This window comes from Plecotus auritus, assembly GCF_963455305.1.
Source record: "Plecotus auritus genome assembly, chromosome: 1".
Taxonomy (NCBI): domain Eukaryota; kingdom Metazoa; phylum Chordata; class Mammalia; order Chiroptera; family Vespertilionidae; genus Plecotus; species Plecotus auritus.
In genome coordinates, this window is record NC_137770.1 from 214,901,630 (window position 1) to 214,918,703 (window position 17,074).

At 49.0% G+C, this 17,074-nt stretch overlaps 1 protein-coding gene across 1 annotated transcript; it reads right to left on the minus strand.

The window, feature by feature from the left end:
- Positions 1–14,762: 14,762 nt before the first annotated feature.
- Positions 14,763–16,331, minus strand: GSX2 (GS homeobox 2; the record flags this gene model as incomplete). The annotated part of the gene is made up of 2 exons (XM_080677971.1): positions 14,763–15,103; positions 15,758–16,331. The coding sequence occupies 2 exons, from the start codon at positions 16,329–16,331 to the stop codon at positions 14,763–14,765; spliced, it is 915 nt and encodes a 304-aa protein (XP_080534097.1).
- Between the last annotated feature and the right edge of the window lie 743 nt (positions 16,332–17,074).

Consider the following 17,074-nt stretch of genomic DNA (forward strand, 5'->3'; position numbering starts at 1 on the left):
GCCCCAAGGGAACCCCCTCCCTGATCTGGGACACCCTTCAGGGCAAACCAGCTGGCCCCCACCCATGCACCAGGCCTCTATCCTATCTAATAAAAGAGTAATATGAAAATTGACCATCACTCCAACACACAAGATGGCTGCCCCCATGTGGTCAAAGATGGCTGCCCCCATGTGGACACAAGATGGCCACCACAAGATGGCCAGCAAGGGAGGGCAGTTGGGAGGGACCAGGTCTGCAAGGGAGGGCAGTTGTGGGCGATCAAGCCTGCAGGGGAGGGCAGTTAGGGGTGACCAGGCCTGCAAGGGAGGGCAGTTAGGGGTGACCAGGCCTTCAGGGGAGGGCAGTTAGGGGTAACCCGGCTGGCAGAGGAGGGAAGTTGGGGGTGACCGGGCCTGCAGGGGAGGGCAGTTAGGGGTGACCAGGCCTTCAGGGGAGGGCAATTAGTGGCAAACAGGCTGGCAGGGGAGCAGTAAGGCATCAATCAGGCTGGCAGGGGAGTGGTTAGGGGGTGATCAGGCTGGCAGGCAGAAGCAGTTAGGGTAAATCAGGAAGGCAGGCAGGCGAGCAGTTGGGAGCCAGCAGTCCTGGATTGTGAGAGGGATGTCCACTGCCCGTTTAGGCCCGATCCCAATCGGGCCTAAATGGGCAGTCAGACATCATTTGAGGGGTCCCAGATTGGAGAGGGTGCAGGCTGGGCTGAGGGACACCACCCCCATGCACGACTTTCATGCACCGGGCCTCTAGTCTTTATAAAAGCCTTAGAAATGATAAGACTTGTGTCCAGTTTTAAAAGAAAAGAGATATACAAGTATCAATTGGGATAATTTTGGTTATACTAACAGAAAATCTAATTCAAACTGGCTTAAAAAATAAAGAGAATTTATTGGCTCATTTAACTGAAAAAGCCTAGGGAATATTTCAGGCTAATTTTGATTAGACTTGAACTCTGTATTTTCCTGATTTTCACAGGTCTGATCTCCTCCACATCAGCTTCATTCTCAGGCTGACTTTCCTCATGGAAGCAAAGTGATTATTACAAGAGGTCTCCTCTCAAAGGCCCCTTCCCAGTATCAAACACTTGCACTTCATTCTGATTGGTGCAATCCCACCCAGTCTCTGAGGCTAGGAAATTTTTCAATGACTGATTGGCCTAGGCCTGGGTTACTAGCCATCCCTGAACCAATCATTGTGGTGTTTGTTATGAAGAACGCTTCTTTCCCATTCCTAATGTTACTTCAGTTACTGTTACTCCAGCCTCTCATCTGATATGGCAATTTTGTAAAGACTAACAGAATGCTCTGTTCAGCTCTGCCCTTTCTTTTGGGAGCCTATGATGGGTGCTTAAATCTGCATAATTTGGTGTTGAGTATTAGTAAGTCCACTTAATTAACAAATCTGAGCCACATGCTCTGTCTTGCCCTCAATGACAATAAAAGTGATCTTTGGGACCTTCATATTTACTCTTTGCTTTATCTTTCAAGTTGTTTAGAACCTAGGCCAGGAAGAGGTTCCATTTACTAGGGATTTCCTTGAGCTCTCAAAAAAACTCAGCAAGCCCTAGCCAGTTTGGCTCAGTGGATAGAGCGTCAGCTTGTGGACTAAAGGGTCCCAGGTTTAATTCTGGTCAAGGGCATATGCCCAGGTTGTGGGCTCAATCCCCAGTAGGAGACATGCAGGAAGCAGCCAATCAATGATTCTCTCTCATCATTGATGTTTCTATCTCCCTCTCCCTTCCTCTCTGAAATCAATAAAAATACATTTAAAAAAAAACACCTCATCAATGGGTTTATGCAACTGAAGCCTACTTTTAGAGCTAGCAGGAGGGTCCACACCACTGTTGGAGAGTGGGAATTTTTGCCCATTCCAGAGAGACCGTAGACTATGCCCCAGATAGAGTTGTCAGTGCTGACACCAGGCCAGGCCTTGAGATACGGTCTCATGGCCCCTTCCCAGCATGTAGGCCTTCTTTCATAGATCACTGTCAGCTTTCTGAAGAACAGGATGACCCTGTAAATAACATGGTCATCAATGGCATGATCCTGACGTTGCTTAGGAAAAACTGTTTTGTCTTGGGTTACTTGTTCTGCAAAAACAGGATGTGGTTAATGTGCTTAAAAGTGGTCCCACACAAAGGGTCAGGGCTGCTCTCTGGACTCCCTGCGTGGAGAGCAGTTGCCAGCCGGCTAATAAAGGCTCCCTAAATTTTAATTTGGTCTGGACTCTAGCGGTCGTTCACTTGCGTTCGCTCCACAACAACCCCCAAAGCACATGACTACTCCAACAGGGAAGAGTGGGTTCCCTAAAGTCTAGGTGCTATCAGGATAAGGGAAGAACCCCAATAGATGCTAAGAAGGCAACCACAGGTTGCCCACTAATATGGTTTGGTTGATTATCTTTCTGGTTTTTTTTGTTGTTGTTTTTTGTCAGTTGGTCAGGAAATATGCTCACAGATTTAATGTCTGCTATGTTCTTTAAATAGACACAATTTTATTTTGTCAATTATTCCTCCATAAAGCTGGAAAAAATAAAACAAAATGTTTTCTTAAAAAAGAGAACTCAGAAAAGCAAATTTCTAATTATATAAAGTACATGTATTATTTTACATCTAGTGTAACCACACCTATGAAGATCATGATGTTATTTTAACCATGTATGTATGTGTTGATTGACACAATGAAATAGCTCATATATCTCAAAAACTTTGCTTTACTTTTTATTATGCCAAAAATCACAACTCAAGTTAAATTTTCATGTATCTGATAAGACCTCAACTATTGTGTATCTTTTTTAAAAAAATGTCATTTTAGCCAAAGGAATATGCAGAAATCCTCTATTGAAAAATAGTTTGATACCAGCAAACATTTGTTTACATCGTAAATAAGTAGCCAGCTAAAAAATTTTGACAACGTAATTTCAGCTTGACAACAATGGGGGCAAGGCAGCCGGCTACCCTGCATGATCCATAAAACTGACTCATCTACATTGTATGAGCTGCTTGATCTTTGAGTAATCACAAAAGACAATTCAGAAAGAAGAGGAACTCATAACAAGAGAATAAAGCTTTGCAAAAAAAGAACCTGTCTTTGGATTTTTGAAAGTGACTAAAATATTTTAATAGGGCTCTTTTAGTCCCTCTTTCTGCTTGCCTATCAAATATTGATGTGTCTTCCTGACTGAGAGAATCAAAACTCATTAAACTCACTCTGTCTTACTTGATTAAATAAAAATAGGTGGAAAGACAGATTTGTTATTATAAGAAAAGAGAAACAATGGTAAGTATAGAAATGGGGTTTCCAAATATCAATCCTAACTTGTGCATTCCTGAGCAATTTTCGGCTAGGCAGCAGTTCCCCATCCTCTTGTCATGAGCCATCCTCTTCTGAGAATTCCTGGGGCGTCCAGGACCTGCCACTCAATACCTTCTAGTTCATAAGTGCCTCAAAGGTTAAACTTTTGTCGGTTCCATTTTCATTTTCTTCATATTTCCCCCAAGATATGAGTGTTGACTTGTGTTTTAAGACTACATCCAAATGTTATCTATCCTTCTGGCTTTGGGAGGATTCTATAAGCACAGAGAAGTCAGTCAAGTGCCCATCTGAAGATATAAGCCTTTCTGGTTTTTAGATGAAGGGAATACTATAATGAGAGGAAAGTAAGTGAGGAGAGGTGATCACTCACACCTACGACTGAGGTAATATAGACATTCCTCGGATTACATCAGACTCCACGTACATCGTTTCGTGGTTACGTCGCCATCTCCCATTTACTTATAAAAAAAAAAAACAGTTCCGTCATTTCGAAGTATGTACATGTGCTTTATTATTTATTTACAAGTAAAGGTCAGGAAGTATTATGTTTCTTTTAAGTTTTTTTTTTTTTTTTACTGTTTCACTTCATTACTGCTGTGTATGTGCTCCATGTGAGTGATGTAGGTGCTTATGTAGGGGGTGGGTTCCGACCTATGGCGAAAATAACCGAGGACCTACTGTACCTTGTTTAAGTAACCAGGCATATGTGGGAGGGCAAATTGTTCAGCCTGCTCCTTTGTGGTGCTTGTTCTTTGGCCTCAGGTAGGTTCTTCATTTACTGATGAATAATCAGCTAAAATGCTGAAGGGAACCCTCTGCAGATTTCTACAGCTTTCTTTCTGAACAGTTTGCTACTGCACGGGTACTATGTCCTATGAATTCTAGTCAACTTGGTCTCCTCTACTTCTGAATACTGTCTCCTTACCTCAGGGTGACTGCTGGCCTTTGTCTGGGTTACCCTCCCTGCACTGTACTGCGTCTTGGAAATTCTCTGCAGGCAATAAGCTGGGCCAATTATACAACTCACCTCATTGCTTCTCTTCTCTCTCTGCTACTTCTTCACACACACCACCGCCTCTCCCTCCCCCCGCCCCCTCACCCGGTGCTTTTAAATCTTAGAGTTCTCCAGGGCTATCCTTGGACTTCTTCCCTTTCTACTCTATGTCACTCCTTTATGAGCTCCCCTTGGTCACATGGCTTTAAGACCATCATTATATTCATGACGCCTTAATTTACTTCTCCAGTCTGGATCTCACTTCAGAATTTCAAACTTATTTTTTCAAATTGCCTTCATGATGTCCTCACTTTGATGTCTAATTGTCATTCAAGCTTAAGAGAGCCTAAAATTTGCTCCTTCTATATTGGCAATCTGTTTTCTTCTAAATGCTTGGAGAAAGACCTTGGTATCATCCTTGACCCTTTTCTTTCCCTTACTCCTCAGATTCAGTTTGTCAGCAAATCCTGGCCATTCTCCCAAGTCAAATCCAAAAATTCAGTGCTTCTCCCCACTCCCATTCACCCTATCCTGGTCCAAGCCACCATCATCTCATACCTTGCTTAATTTAACAGAATCTTAATGTCCCTGCTTCTTTCAGCACAGCAGCCAAATTCATCCCGAGTAGTCCTAACTTAAAGCATATCACTCCTCTGCTCAAAATCCTCCAAAGGTTTCCCAGAATCAAAGCCCAAGTCCTTACCACAACCTACAGAACCCACCCATCACCACTCTGACCTCCCTCTCCCTCATCCATAGACACACTCACTCTACTCCAGTCACTCTGCCTTCTTTATTGTTTCCCAACTATTTCAAGCATGTTCCCACCCAGGTCTTTGCACTTGCTGCTGCCTCTGTTTGAAATTCTCTTGCCCCAGTAAGCCATGTGGTCAGTTCCCTACACTCTCTTCAGGTCTTTATCCAAAAGTTACTTTTTCAGTTAGAACTTCTCTAACTTATGTAAATATCTATATATTTTACATATATCTCCTATTTAATCCTCAACATCCTTATAAGGAAGGTACTATCAATTATGCCCATTTTACAAATGAGGAAAATGAAAGAGAAGTTAAGTGAATTGCCCAAGGTCATATTGCTAGTAAATGTAGAGCATGCAGACTGATTCCAGAACCTTCAATACATCCTATCTATATTTATCCTATATATAGGTGTTTGACCTACATATGTATATATATATTTATCATATATATTTATCATATATATACAGCTATGATGAAATATAGCTGTTTCTAACCTCCACGATTGCAGGGACTGGTGGAGACCTGGAAGCAGAACGATGCACTGATTCAGCTGGTATTTACAGAGTATCTGCTATATGTTGGGCATTGTGATGAATGCTGAGGATGTATAAATGACGGGTGCAGTGACTGTCATCAAGAACCTCACAGATGGGAACAGGGAAGAAGACAGATCTAGAAGCCCCCTGGGGAAAGAACTAGGCAGTGCCCATGACAGAAATTATGAAGGAAGATTCTGATTCAACACAATGAAGCGTTCCTAATGGTCAAAGTTGTCTGAAATGGAATGGGCTGGAGGGTGGAGTTCCTCTCAAAAAAGTTATCCCAGCAAACATGAGGAGACAAGCCGACCTGCTGTTAGAAGAAGGGATTCACTCAAGCATAGCATGGCTGGTCAGCCACCCGGCAACTCCTCTGGGCTGGAGTTCTTTGAGAAACTTTTCCACAAGGTGACTATTTTTGCAGAGATGTGTAAGGCTGAGTGAGGGGACTAACAAGAACTTCGATGCATCTAAGGACTATTACAAGCCTTTTCCATGAAGTCCCAGCGGGGAATTTGATTAAGAGCTGAACCTTGGAAAAGAAGATCTCAGGGAGAAGGGGAATCTAGAGAACACCGCCAGAAACAGTCGGTACACCTCCGCTTCTCTCCCCTGGGCGTGGGCTGTGATCTGCAGCGCCACTCATTCACCAAACCCAGATGGAAGCCAGAGGCAAGAAGCTGCAGGTGACTCCCTTAATAGAGGAAATAATAACACAATCCACAAAGGCGCGAGTCTGCCGGCACCAGGCAGGACAGAGGAGGGTGGACATGGACATTCTAGGATAGAGAATGGAGGTTAAGAAGCAAAAAAATTCTTTCTGGCGAGTGTAAAAATGAATGATTGGGAAGCGAATCTCAATTATGAGAGAGGAGTGTGGAGAAAATTGCAGTTGAACTGAAAATCCGGCTCTTCCCTTCTCACATCTTCCCGTTGCAGCATCCCTCCTGCGCTGCTGCACGCACTGCCTGCCCCCTGAATCTGCGGGGTGAATAGTTGGGCGCCTGGTCTCGGCACAGCTTTCCCGGGACAAAGAGGCTAGGCTGGGGCACGCGTCCCGTCCCGCCCCGCCGGTGCGCTGGTGCCCGCGTGGCCTGCCCGGTCCTGTCCGGCCCACGGGGGTCGCCTGGACCAGTCAGGATGCCTTGGCTGCCAGACAAGCAGAGCTTTCCACGTGGGCAGAGGCGTTGCCATTCAAGTGGCAAGGATTCAAGGCGGAGCCATCCTCCCCTCCGGGTCCACCCACCGCCCCTCTCCCTCCCAGACCCAGCAAAGGACACGCACACAAAAAACTTTTGCCACACTGTTAATATATTCGCGTTTCCTCCCACTTTCCCAATGGGCTACCAGCTGCAGAACTCCTGAATAGAAAGCTTAATTGTGCTTTGTCATGCAGAGTACCTCGATTTTCTATAGAAGGTTACAAAGGCCCATTTGAAGTCTTTCTTTCTCAATAGTGAACCATTTGCATAGGGCACCTCTGCGCCTGCCAGACCCAGGTAGCAGCCCCGAAGCTCCCGGGCCCCCGGGAACAAAACTCGGTGCGGTTTCCAAGGGGCGCCCTACTCCGCCTCCAGCCCGGCACCCCGACTTTTCTCTCCATTGCCTCGGGTCACGGGCAGCTGAGTTAGAAGATGCGAAGCCTGAGGCCTACAGGCCACGCTGGGCCCAGCCCCTCCGGCTGACCTCTCGGCGGCCTCGGGCCGTCCCGGCTCCTCCACCCTCGGCGGGGGCCTGCTCTGGAGTCCGAGTGGTGTTTTCAGGAACCGCCCGCGGGTCCAGAGACCGGGCGGATACCCACCGGGGCCCTCCGCCCACTTGCCTACCGCGTGAGGACCAAGACAGGCGCCGAAGGAACTGGAAGCTGACAATGATTGGGATACCACGCTGTTTCGTTTCTCCTGCTTGATTGGCAGGGCTGCCTTCAGAATATCTTTTCTGGTTGCTTGTTTTGACAGTTCAAATCCAGGTCTATGTGACATATAAAGCTAATAAAATTCTAATTTCATTGTTAATCTTATTTCATTGCAGTATAGGTTTGTACCCTCACACCTGCGTGGCAGGGTGTAATTCCATTAATAAAAAAAATCAACATATTCATTGCATGTCTTTTCCCTGATGATATATTGTGAACAGTGTGAGTTGAAAAAGAACCATTTATTCCCACCGTGAATGAGCCTGCATGGGGCGGGAGCTTCACCTGCCCCTCAGTCAATTAGGAATGTATCGAAAAGTCTAGCAGAAAACGAGTTAAATTAACCGTTCGCTAATTTCCTTGTGTCCCTCCTACATAATCCCCCCTTTTCAGCTTGCCCCAGAAATTACCACATGTTGCAAGGTTCAAATAGTGCCTAATGAAACAGCGACTGCACGCTTCTCCCTCCAGCTTCATGGTCGCGGGCGCCCTTTCGCCGGCCTCCAAAGCCGGCGCCGTCTCCCTCCCGGTTCGGTTCCCCTTCCCTTTTACAAAAAGAAAGAAAGAAAAGTTGTCACTAACTCTTGATATAGCAGGTGAAAGTACCTTGCTGCCCACTCACGTCCGGCCTCCGACCACGCGGTGGGATTCCAAGGGGAGGGTGCCTGGGTGGGGGCCGAAGCTTGGGCATCCTCCCTTCTGGCGGGACAGCTTGGGTCCTGAAGTTGGGAGGGTGGAGACAGGGCCCGGGAGATTGGAGGAGGGTGGGGAATTGGTCCAGGAGAACAAAGAAGGGAGTGAGAGAGGAAGAGAGAGAGTGTGAGAGGGAAACAGAGGCAGAACGTGACAAAGACAGACAGACACTGGGAAGAGCAGGCCAGGAGAGACCTAGAGGGAGGCAGATAGAGAGAGAGGAAGGAGAGAGGAATGGGCGGCCCACCTCCAACTCTCCACTCCCTTCTCCCAGGTTATAACCATGCGCCTGGCTCAAGCAACTCATCAGTCCCTGCTGGAGGCGTTTGGAAGACTTGAGATGCAAGACCCTAATAATTAATTGTGGTCATTAATTAATTAAGGAGGAAAAGGGGGAGGCGGCTTGCTGCTGCTTGACCCCAAACAATTTAAATTAGGCTTTGTGAAGGTAGCCTTCAAAAGCCTGCTCTCCCCCTCCTTCCTTTCTCTTTCAGGCTCTCAAAAATTTCCATGATAATCCTCAGCGGTCTGGGGCCAGCCTGGGCTGTACGTCCTGCTCCAGCCCTTCCCGGGAAACTGAGGCCGAGATGGCTTCGGAGCCCACTGCAGCCCACGGGCAGGGAGCTTTTTCCCACCAGGAGCAGTTTCCACCTGCCTTTTCTTCTCTGCACCTGCTGTGGCTGTTGCTCCGTGAACTTCAGAAATCCAGCAGTTGCCTAAGAATCAGTCCTGCTGCAGTGCTACACAGGCTAAATATTGCTACATTCTCTGTTCTCTTTGCCTCCTTTTCTCTCTCTCTCTCTCTCTCTTTCTCTCTCTCTCTCTCTCTCTCTCTCTCTCTCTCTCTCTCTGTCTCCTTTTCCCTCCCTCTCACTAGAGACTTGAGTTCCTTATTTGAAATGGTTGCAGCTAATACAAAGTCATCAAAGCACTATGGTTCTTGTCTTAAAGTGACAGCCCTCTTTATGGGGCTGTTTGAAATACGCCCCCTGCTTTTCAATGTCTCTCTATCCATCTTTGTCTGCTCTTCAGAAAAGCAGACAATATAAAGCCCAGCCTGGCGAGCTCCCCACGCTCAGGCCTGGGCAGTGCCAACCTCCGCCTTTAAGCAGATTGAAATTGTCACTGCTTCATTAATCTGAAACTAGTTACTTTCCTAAGCACACAGCACACACTTCCGATCTGTCGGGATTCACTCAGAGGAATCCCTGGGGCCTTCCTGGGTTTGGGATTTGGAAGGGTCAACAAAGGTACGACAAAGGCTCAGGAAAACATAGGGATCAGCTTGAAGAAAAGCAATGCCCAGTGCAGAAGGGCAAGCATGGACATCAATAGGCGGGCACACAAAGCACTATTTTCAGAAACAATGAGATGCCCAGAATTTGGAGGGTGCCCTTGAGGACAAGGAGTCCAGCGATGGGGACACACACACACAAGTTTATTATCTACCTCCACGTGGAGTAGCTTTCAGGACTGTGAGGTCTGAGGCTTCGGATTTTTCTTCCCCAAACAGAAGAAACTTCTTCCAAATATGAGTCGAGGTTGGCTTTAATGTTTGTTTTTTTCATCTGAGATCTGATGCCATCCTGTTCCTAAGAGATGTCTTTAAATTCCTGTTCTTGTTGGCCCCTCCCAGGGCCTCAAGTATAGGAGCCCTGCATGCATCTCTGTGGAATTTCTCATTTCTTGTGAGAAAAGCTGCCTCTTTTCTTCATGACTCCACCATTAACAAAAGACAATAAAAAAGATTTCTTTACTTTTAATATTTCCATTGGCTTAGAATAGCAAGTTTTTGGATTCGATTCCCCCTAATTTAGGACAGAGATGTAGGCATTCCCCCCACCCCCACCCCAGGCTCAATTTTCACTAATGTGAACCTAAAGATTTATAAAATAGATTTATATTAAATTATGTTAATAGAAGCCTAGTAAATGCACCATTTAATTGCATGGAAAAAATGTTCCCTTTTAAGAGGTCTGTCACCTTAACAGGTACATACAAAGATTCCCTGTGAATAATGAAAATAGGAACAATTGCTTTGATGCACTGAGCTGCATTCATGTTTAGGAGGTGTTAGGCTGTGTTTGGAGAGGATAGGAGGAGCTCCTTTTAAAGCAGCGATTGCTCCTTTAAACCAAATTTCCTCTAGCAAATGACTTCTATTGGAAGTGTCATTCTCCTCCCCTCACACCCTTAAGGTCTGGCCTAAGATCCAGCCCATTGCTCTCTCTAGTCTCCCCTCAATGTTCAGCTTTTTATTCCTTCCCCCAACCCAACTCTGAGCACCTACCCACCTTCCTCCAAAAAATCTCCCAAGAAGTACCATGAAAAATGAATGGGACCTACAGGAAAGGTATAAATGGGGGGAGGGAGGGGAAGAGAAGGAAACCTGGTAAAAATAACTCTTCTCTTTTTTAAAAAAATATTTTTATTGTTGATAGTATTACAGATATCTCCCATTTTACCCCTCCCCCCTTTACTCCTCTCCTCTCAGCCCCTACCCACACCCCCCAGGTCTTCACTACCCCACTGCCTGCGTCCATGAGCTGTGCATATAAGTATATAAGTTCTTTGGCTTATCTCTTCTCATCCTCCCAACCCCACATGGAGGTGTGTCAGTCTGTTCTATGCTTCCATGCTTCGGGTCTTATTTTGTTGGTCAATTCCTTTTGTTCATTAGATTCCACAAATAAATAAGATCATGTGATATTTGTCTTCCTCAGATAACTCTTCTCTATTTATAACATGACCATCACCAATAGAGTTATTTTTCTCTCTCACATACACATATACATATGCACACATACACTCACAAACCCACATACATGCATGTACATACACCTATACACACAGACGCTGTTGCCCTCTGTGACCTCTTTTAGCTAGAGCAATCACCTTTCTGGCAATTACTGACCACAGGGTGGACCAAACAAACTACACTTCTAGACTAGATCAGATTTAAAAGGGTAGAATTGGTGGGGAGTAGGATTGAGGGAAGGGGGGAGGAAGCCAGAAATCAAAGACATGACATCCCAAGTTTTTCTTTCCCTAAAATATTCTTAGATGTCCTTGGAGGGATGAGGTGGGTGGGAACTAAGCTGTGACGACCACTTCAGAATAAGGGGCGTCTATCTTCACCAGTGTCTCTATCACCCGGGCCCATGGGCACCCTTGGATGGGCTGCTGGGTGAAACCAAAAAGCCTTGCTGAGTGCCACTATCAGTGTTGGGCTTGGCCTTGGGTATGTGTTGGTCACTGAGTGGGTGGGTGAAGGGGAAAGGTCTCTGCTCCTTCTCTGTTCTCTGAATGTCTCGACTGGCTCAGGACACAAGGGCAGGAAGTCATCCACCCTGCTCTCCATCTCCCACCCTCCAACTCTTTTCCTGTTTAAAGCTACCACAGGACTTGATCTCCGAGAGCCAGACTCAACCACGCTAATGGCTCCTGCTGCTCACTTCTTTTCTCTTAGTGGAGCAAGGTCCTCTTTCTCATTCTCATTCTCTTTCTCTCTTTCCATTATGTGCCGATAGGCCGCTGAGAGGCCAGGTTTTGTGGGAACCGAGTCCTGTTTCTCAAGAGGGGGCAGTAAAAAACTGGCATATAGTGCTTTTTGGGTAGCAAAGTTGTCAAGGGTGACCTCACATACCTTAAACAGTCTTCTTTAATAAACCTGGAGCCACTTCCCTGGGAGTGTTACATATCAAGATTGGTTAGCAAAGCATCCGTGTGTCTGAGTGTTGGCCTAGGTATTCTTAACCTAAGGAGAAACTGTAGGCCTTTAAAAGCAGACAGATTTCCAAAGCCTTGTTCTGATTTGCAAACTTCAAAAACATCAACTGATTAGGGGGTGGGTGAAAAATCCACGCTAGTGTACAGGAGACCTCAGGATTCACTCTGAAAGTGATCAGAAGGTCAGTTGGGCACGGAATGTCCTAGGACAAATAGGATACCCCTAACCCACCCTCACCCCAACACGGGGGTGGGGGGACCTTTCTTTGGAGAATCTCTAATGACTAGATAGGTATCTTTGCCTGTATCTCTTTGCTTCTGGTGAGGATTCATTGTTTACTCTCCCTTTCCTGAGTAATTTCCCCGAAGACAGGAGGGAGAGGGACTGAGGCCACGCAAGCAGCTCAAAACCAGTCCAGCAGGGCTGGTGCCCCATCGCCTTGGCCAGCGATGGAGCTGGCAGCATTGGGCGTGGTCAGTGGGTGGCTGTGCGCTCAGGGCGCAGGGCCTGGCGCCAGGCGAGGTGCAGAGGCTCGGCCCTGACCTGTCGTGGACTTGGGGAGGGCCAGGTCCGGGCGCGGGCAACAGAGGGGGCCCGGCCAAGTGTGGATGGGAGGAGGAAGTGTCTGCCCACCGCCCAGGTGAGGCTTAGTGAGGGACAGGAGGGCAGAAAGCGGCAGCAAAGGCTCTTCATCCGGAGCAGGAATTTTCCTTTAAGGCGCCTTCTTTGCTCCTCGACAGTCACGCCCTCCCACCTGCATACTGGGGTCTGGAGAGGCCTGTCTAGTGGGAAGGAGGAGGTCGGGATCTTGAGAAAAGGCATCGGACCGGCGCCCTCTCCTTTTCGCCGTGGGCAGGGCGAGAGGCCGGAGGCTGAGCTCGAGAGAGACCCAGAGGCTGAGCCTCCCTGACCCAGGAGCTAGCTGGTTGCCCATGACCACTGTGCAGGACCAGGCTAAGTCGCTGCACAAAGCAGCGCCCGCTCCGTGTTCAGTTCGGCACCGTGAGGTCTGTCCTCCCTCCTCCCTCTCTGGGCCAGGGCCGGAATTGGAATTGATGGACAGGCCTGGAGAATCTGAAAGGGGGATTTTCCCTCTCCCATGGGGAAGAGAAGGAAGGAAAGGAGAGAGAGAGGGAGAGGGAGAGACTCTGAAGGGAAAACCTGTATCACATCCTCCCTCCTGTCTCCTCCTTCCCACATTAGCTTCCTGACCTCAGTGTTAGAGCCCCAAGCCCACCTGGTGAGGTTTTGGTGCCTACAGACCTAAAGTAATTCAAACCTCAAAGTCTGTATTATCTGTAAAAACTTCCTATGGTTTGACCTCTTGGGTGGAATCTTTACAGAAACTAGTCAGAAGTAACACGCGTGGGTGTTCGTGAAAGTCAGCTTGCAGAAAAGGACTCTGCTGGTTTCCCTGCGTCCAACTCCGCTTCTCTTTTAGATGCCAGGATCTGGCCGCGCCAGGCTGCTGCCGAGGGCTCAGCCAGTCTCCTACAGGACATGCTTGCAGAATGCACTCCGTAAAGTGATGGAGAGAGGGGGACTAGAAAGGAGACAATTCAGGTTAAAGTTAGAGAGACCAGAAAAGAATAAAATAAAAATGAGAGTCCAAAGGCACATTTGAGCTAGTTTAGAAAAGTGAGAATGTAACCTGTTTTCTTGGCATTGGTGAAAACCGCCAAGTTCTTAGCTAGAGGAACCACTAGGAATGGCCATGTTTCTAGTCACAGCATTCTGTGTAAGTTTCCATGTGCGCTTACAACCTGCTTTGATGGATGGTGCTCCTCCTAAAACTATTCCAACTATTCAAATTTCTTCACTTAATTCTGTTTTTAGTATGAAGAGAGACAAGGAAGAAGGGGGAAAAGGTGGGGCAGAATTGCCACAGAAAATAAATACTAGGCAAGGAATTTCCACCTTTTCTAACTAAATAAACTAGAAGGTTTGCCTGTCATTAATGTCAGCATCATTCTAAGTGGAGTGATTTGTCCTGTCAACTGTGAGGAGGTTAGCTGTTTTGAGGATGGGGATTACTTCCTGGTGCGTGGCATCAGGACTGAAGGTGTCTCCTTGGCAGAAGCTTCTGTTACACAGAAATTTTATAGCACCCCAACCTCCCTTGACCAAGTGCCCCACGGTACCAAGTTTTAGTCAACACTTCCATCTAAATTCACAGACACTTTTTTCCCAGTTCCCGGGGAGCGGGAGACAGGGGAAGATGGTGAGAGCAAACACCATGAATGCAAAACCTTGATTTTGTTTCATTTATTTAAATAAATATAAATATAAATCTTATATAAAACTATTCACATAAAAAGGGACTCCCAACACTTGGATTTTAAACTCTCCCCAGGCAAGTTTTCAGAAAGCAAGACTTACAGGGTTTACTTTTCTAAATTATTTGCAAATCAATACTTTTATTTTAAAAACAAAAGGAAATAATCGGAAAACCCGGTGTTCTTATCAGGTTCTGAAAGGCAGTAGGGAAGGGAAAATGACAAGCGCTTTAAAAACAAAACCCAGACAGTGCTAAACTTAAACCAATGCGTTTTTTTTCCCCCCTGTTATATGACAAGACTGAGTGGAATCTAGGTTATTTACATTTAAACAAAATCTATTCGCATTCTCGAGAGTGGAACCCTAAACAAATAGGCCAAGGAGTAGACGCGAAGGATTGGCCCGGCTGGTACATCCTGGGAACACAGCTCCGTGCTTCTGCGGATGGGACCACGCAATGGGCGAGGATTTGACCCCTGGATGCCTGCCGCCTTGGCTTTGTGAGGGCTCCCGGGAGCGGGTGCTGAGAGGGAGGCGGCCCCCCTCACAAGGGGGAAATCTCCTTGTCCTCGGTGGCCGAGGCCGGCGACAGGGAGTCCTCGTCCTCGGAGCGCGCGTAGTGCGCTTGGCTGCCGACGCACTTGCAGCCCGCGTGACTGTTCCTCTGCGTGCCCTTCCCTTCCTTCTTATGCTTTACCCGGCGGTTCTGGAACCAGATTTTCACCTGCTTCTCCGACAGGTTCAGGTACGTGGCGATTTCGATCCTCCGGAGTCGAGACAGATACATGTTGGAAGAGAATTCCCGCTCCAGCTCCAGGAGCTGCGTGCTAGTGAACGCCGTCCTCATCCTCTTGCCATTGGGTACCTGGCTGACGTCCGAGCCCCCTGCACGCGGGCCAAGAAAGGGCAGAGAGGTCATTCTCGAGAAACGCGCTCCCACCCCACCCCCACCCCCGTGCCATCCCTTGAAAAAGATGCCTCTCAAGGACCCAGGGAGCTCAACCAAATAGCTGTATCCATCCCTCACCCTTCCCACGTCCTACCACGTCGGTACTTAGCCTGGAAGGACAGAGATGCCCAAAGCACGGAAAGGCCTTGGGTGTGTGGAAACGTAAAGCTGGAGGGTTAAAGGGGGCCTGGGGGCTGGCATAGTCAGATCATCTCCTTTCTGGCCTAGCGGAGAGGTGGAGGCCATCCAGCTTAGCCCAAAGTGTGGAAACGCTTTAGCCAACTGAAGTTCAAACACACCCACCCCGAACCTCAGCCAGTTACTCAGCCCTCAAGTTCGACGTTCCTGAGGCCCCCATATTACGGAACACTCGGAGACCAGGGACCAGGAATAAAGCGCACCAGACTGCTCGGAGAGGTTGGCAAGCTAACTCCCACCTTCGTGGAACTTCTTGGGACCACTTCCCAGTTACACTGAAAGCCCCTCCTCCCTCCGCCCCCCAAGCTCCCACTCCCTCCACTGCAGGCGAAAAGTTGGTTCCCGAGAGCCAAGAAGGCGCGGCGCGCAGGTGCCCCAAGACCCCACCCTACCCATGGTGAGGCAGTGGAATCTCCGCGGGTCCGCCACGTTGTAGGTGGTGGCGGCGCAGACAGGTGCGTGGTGCTGCGTGTGCCCCAAGGCCGCTGCGGCCGCTGCCGCTGCTGCCGCGGCCGCCGCTGCAGCCGCCGAGCCGGGCTGTTGGGGTTGGTGGTGGTGATGGTGGTGCTGCGGCGGGTGGTGGTGATGGTGCGAGTGGCTCACGCGCGGGCAAAACTGCGCGTCCCCAGAACCCGAAGAGAACTGACTCTTGAGCAGGGGCAAGGCCCCGGAGCCCCCTGCCGCACCGCCACTGCCGGCCCCGGTACTCCCTGTCCCTGCGCCCCCGCCGCCGGAGCCCCCCGGCCCCCGAGAGGATTGCAGGTGCGAAGTGACGCAGAGCGGGCACACGCAGAACGCGCCGCTCTTGCGGGACGCGCAGCCGGGCCCGGACATGGACATCACCAACGGGGATGGCATGCCCAGCGGGATGAAGAAATCTGGCCCGGGGTGCGGTTCAGGCAGCGAGGGCGCGGGTCGTGAGGAGTCCTTGATGATGAGCGAGTCGACATAGAAGGAGCGCGACATGTCGGGAGGGGTGGGTAGCTGGAGGGCCCGGCAGGCTGTGGAGCCCCCTCCCCTCTCCTGGTCAGCGCTCTGCCCGGGGCGCAGAGCCGGTGCAGCCAGTCAAGTCCTTGGGGATGCGGAGGTGTCGGCGTCTGGGCTGCGAACAAAGGGGTCCCTGGAGAGGGCTGGTCCCGAGGTCCCCCGCCCAGCGCCCCGGCTCCGGGATTTTATAGCCCCCACCCCGGCACGTGATGCAGTTGAGTACCGCTCGGCTCAGGCTCCTCGGCAGCTCCCCACCCTCGGGATAGGCTGCCCGAGTCACACACAACAGAAGCGGCGAGGAGGGGCGGGCGCGCTGCAGGGAATAACTCGGAGGAGGGGGATGGGGGAGACTTTGCAAAATGTAGGTTTTGTTAATTTCGCAGGGAGGCCGGCCTCCTCCCCCTCTTTCTCCACGCTTTCCCTAGAAATCAGAGCTGAATCCTCCATCCCACCCCTTCTCTATCCTGGGCCCCAGCCCAACTCCTCCGCTCCGGCCGCAGGGTGCACCAGGTGGAGACTTTGAAGCCTTTTTAATAGGGATGCCCAGTGCTCCCTGCTCCGCTGTGCCAACCGTGACGAAGGCGCTCCCTGCTCCGTGAGGCCTGCAGCTTGGAGCAGGATTGTGAAGGCAAAGACTGGCAGCAGCCCAGTCCCAGAGCACAGCTTAGGCCACGGGCACACATGCGGACACACGCAGAGTCCCCCAGCTTTTGGCCTTGGCC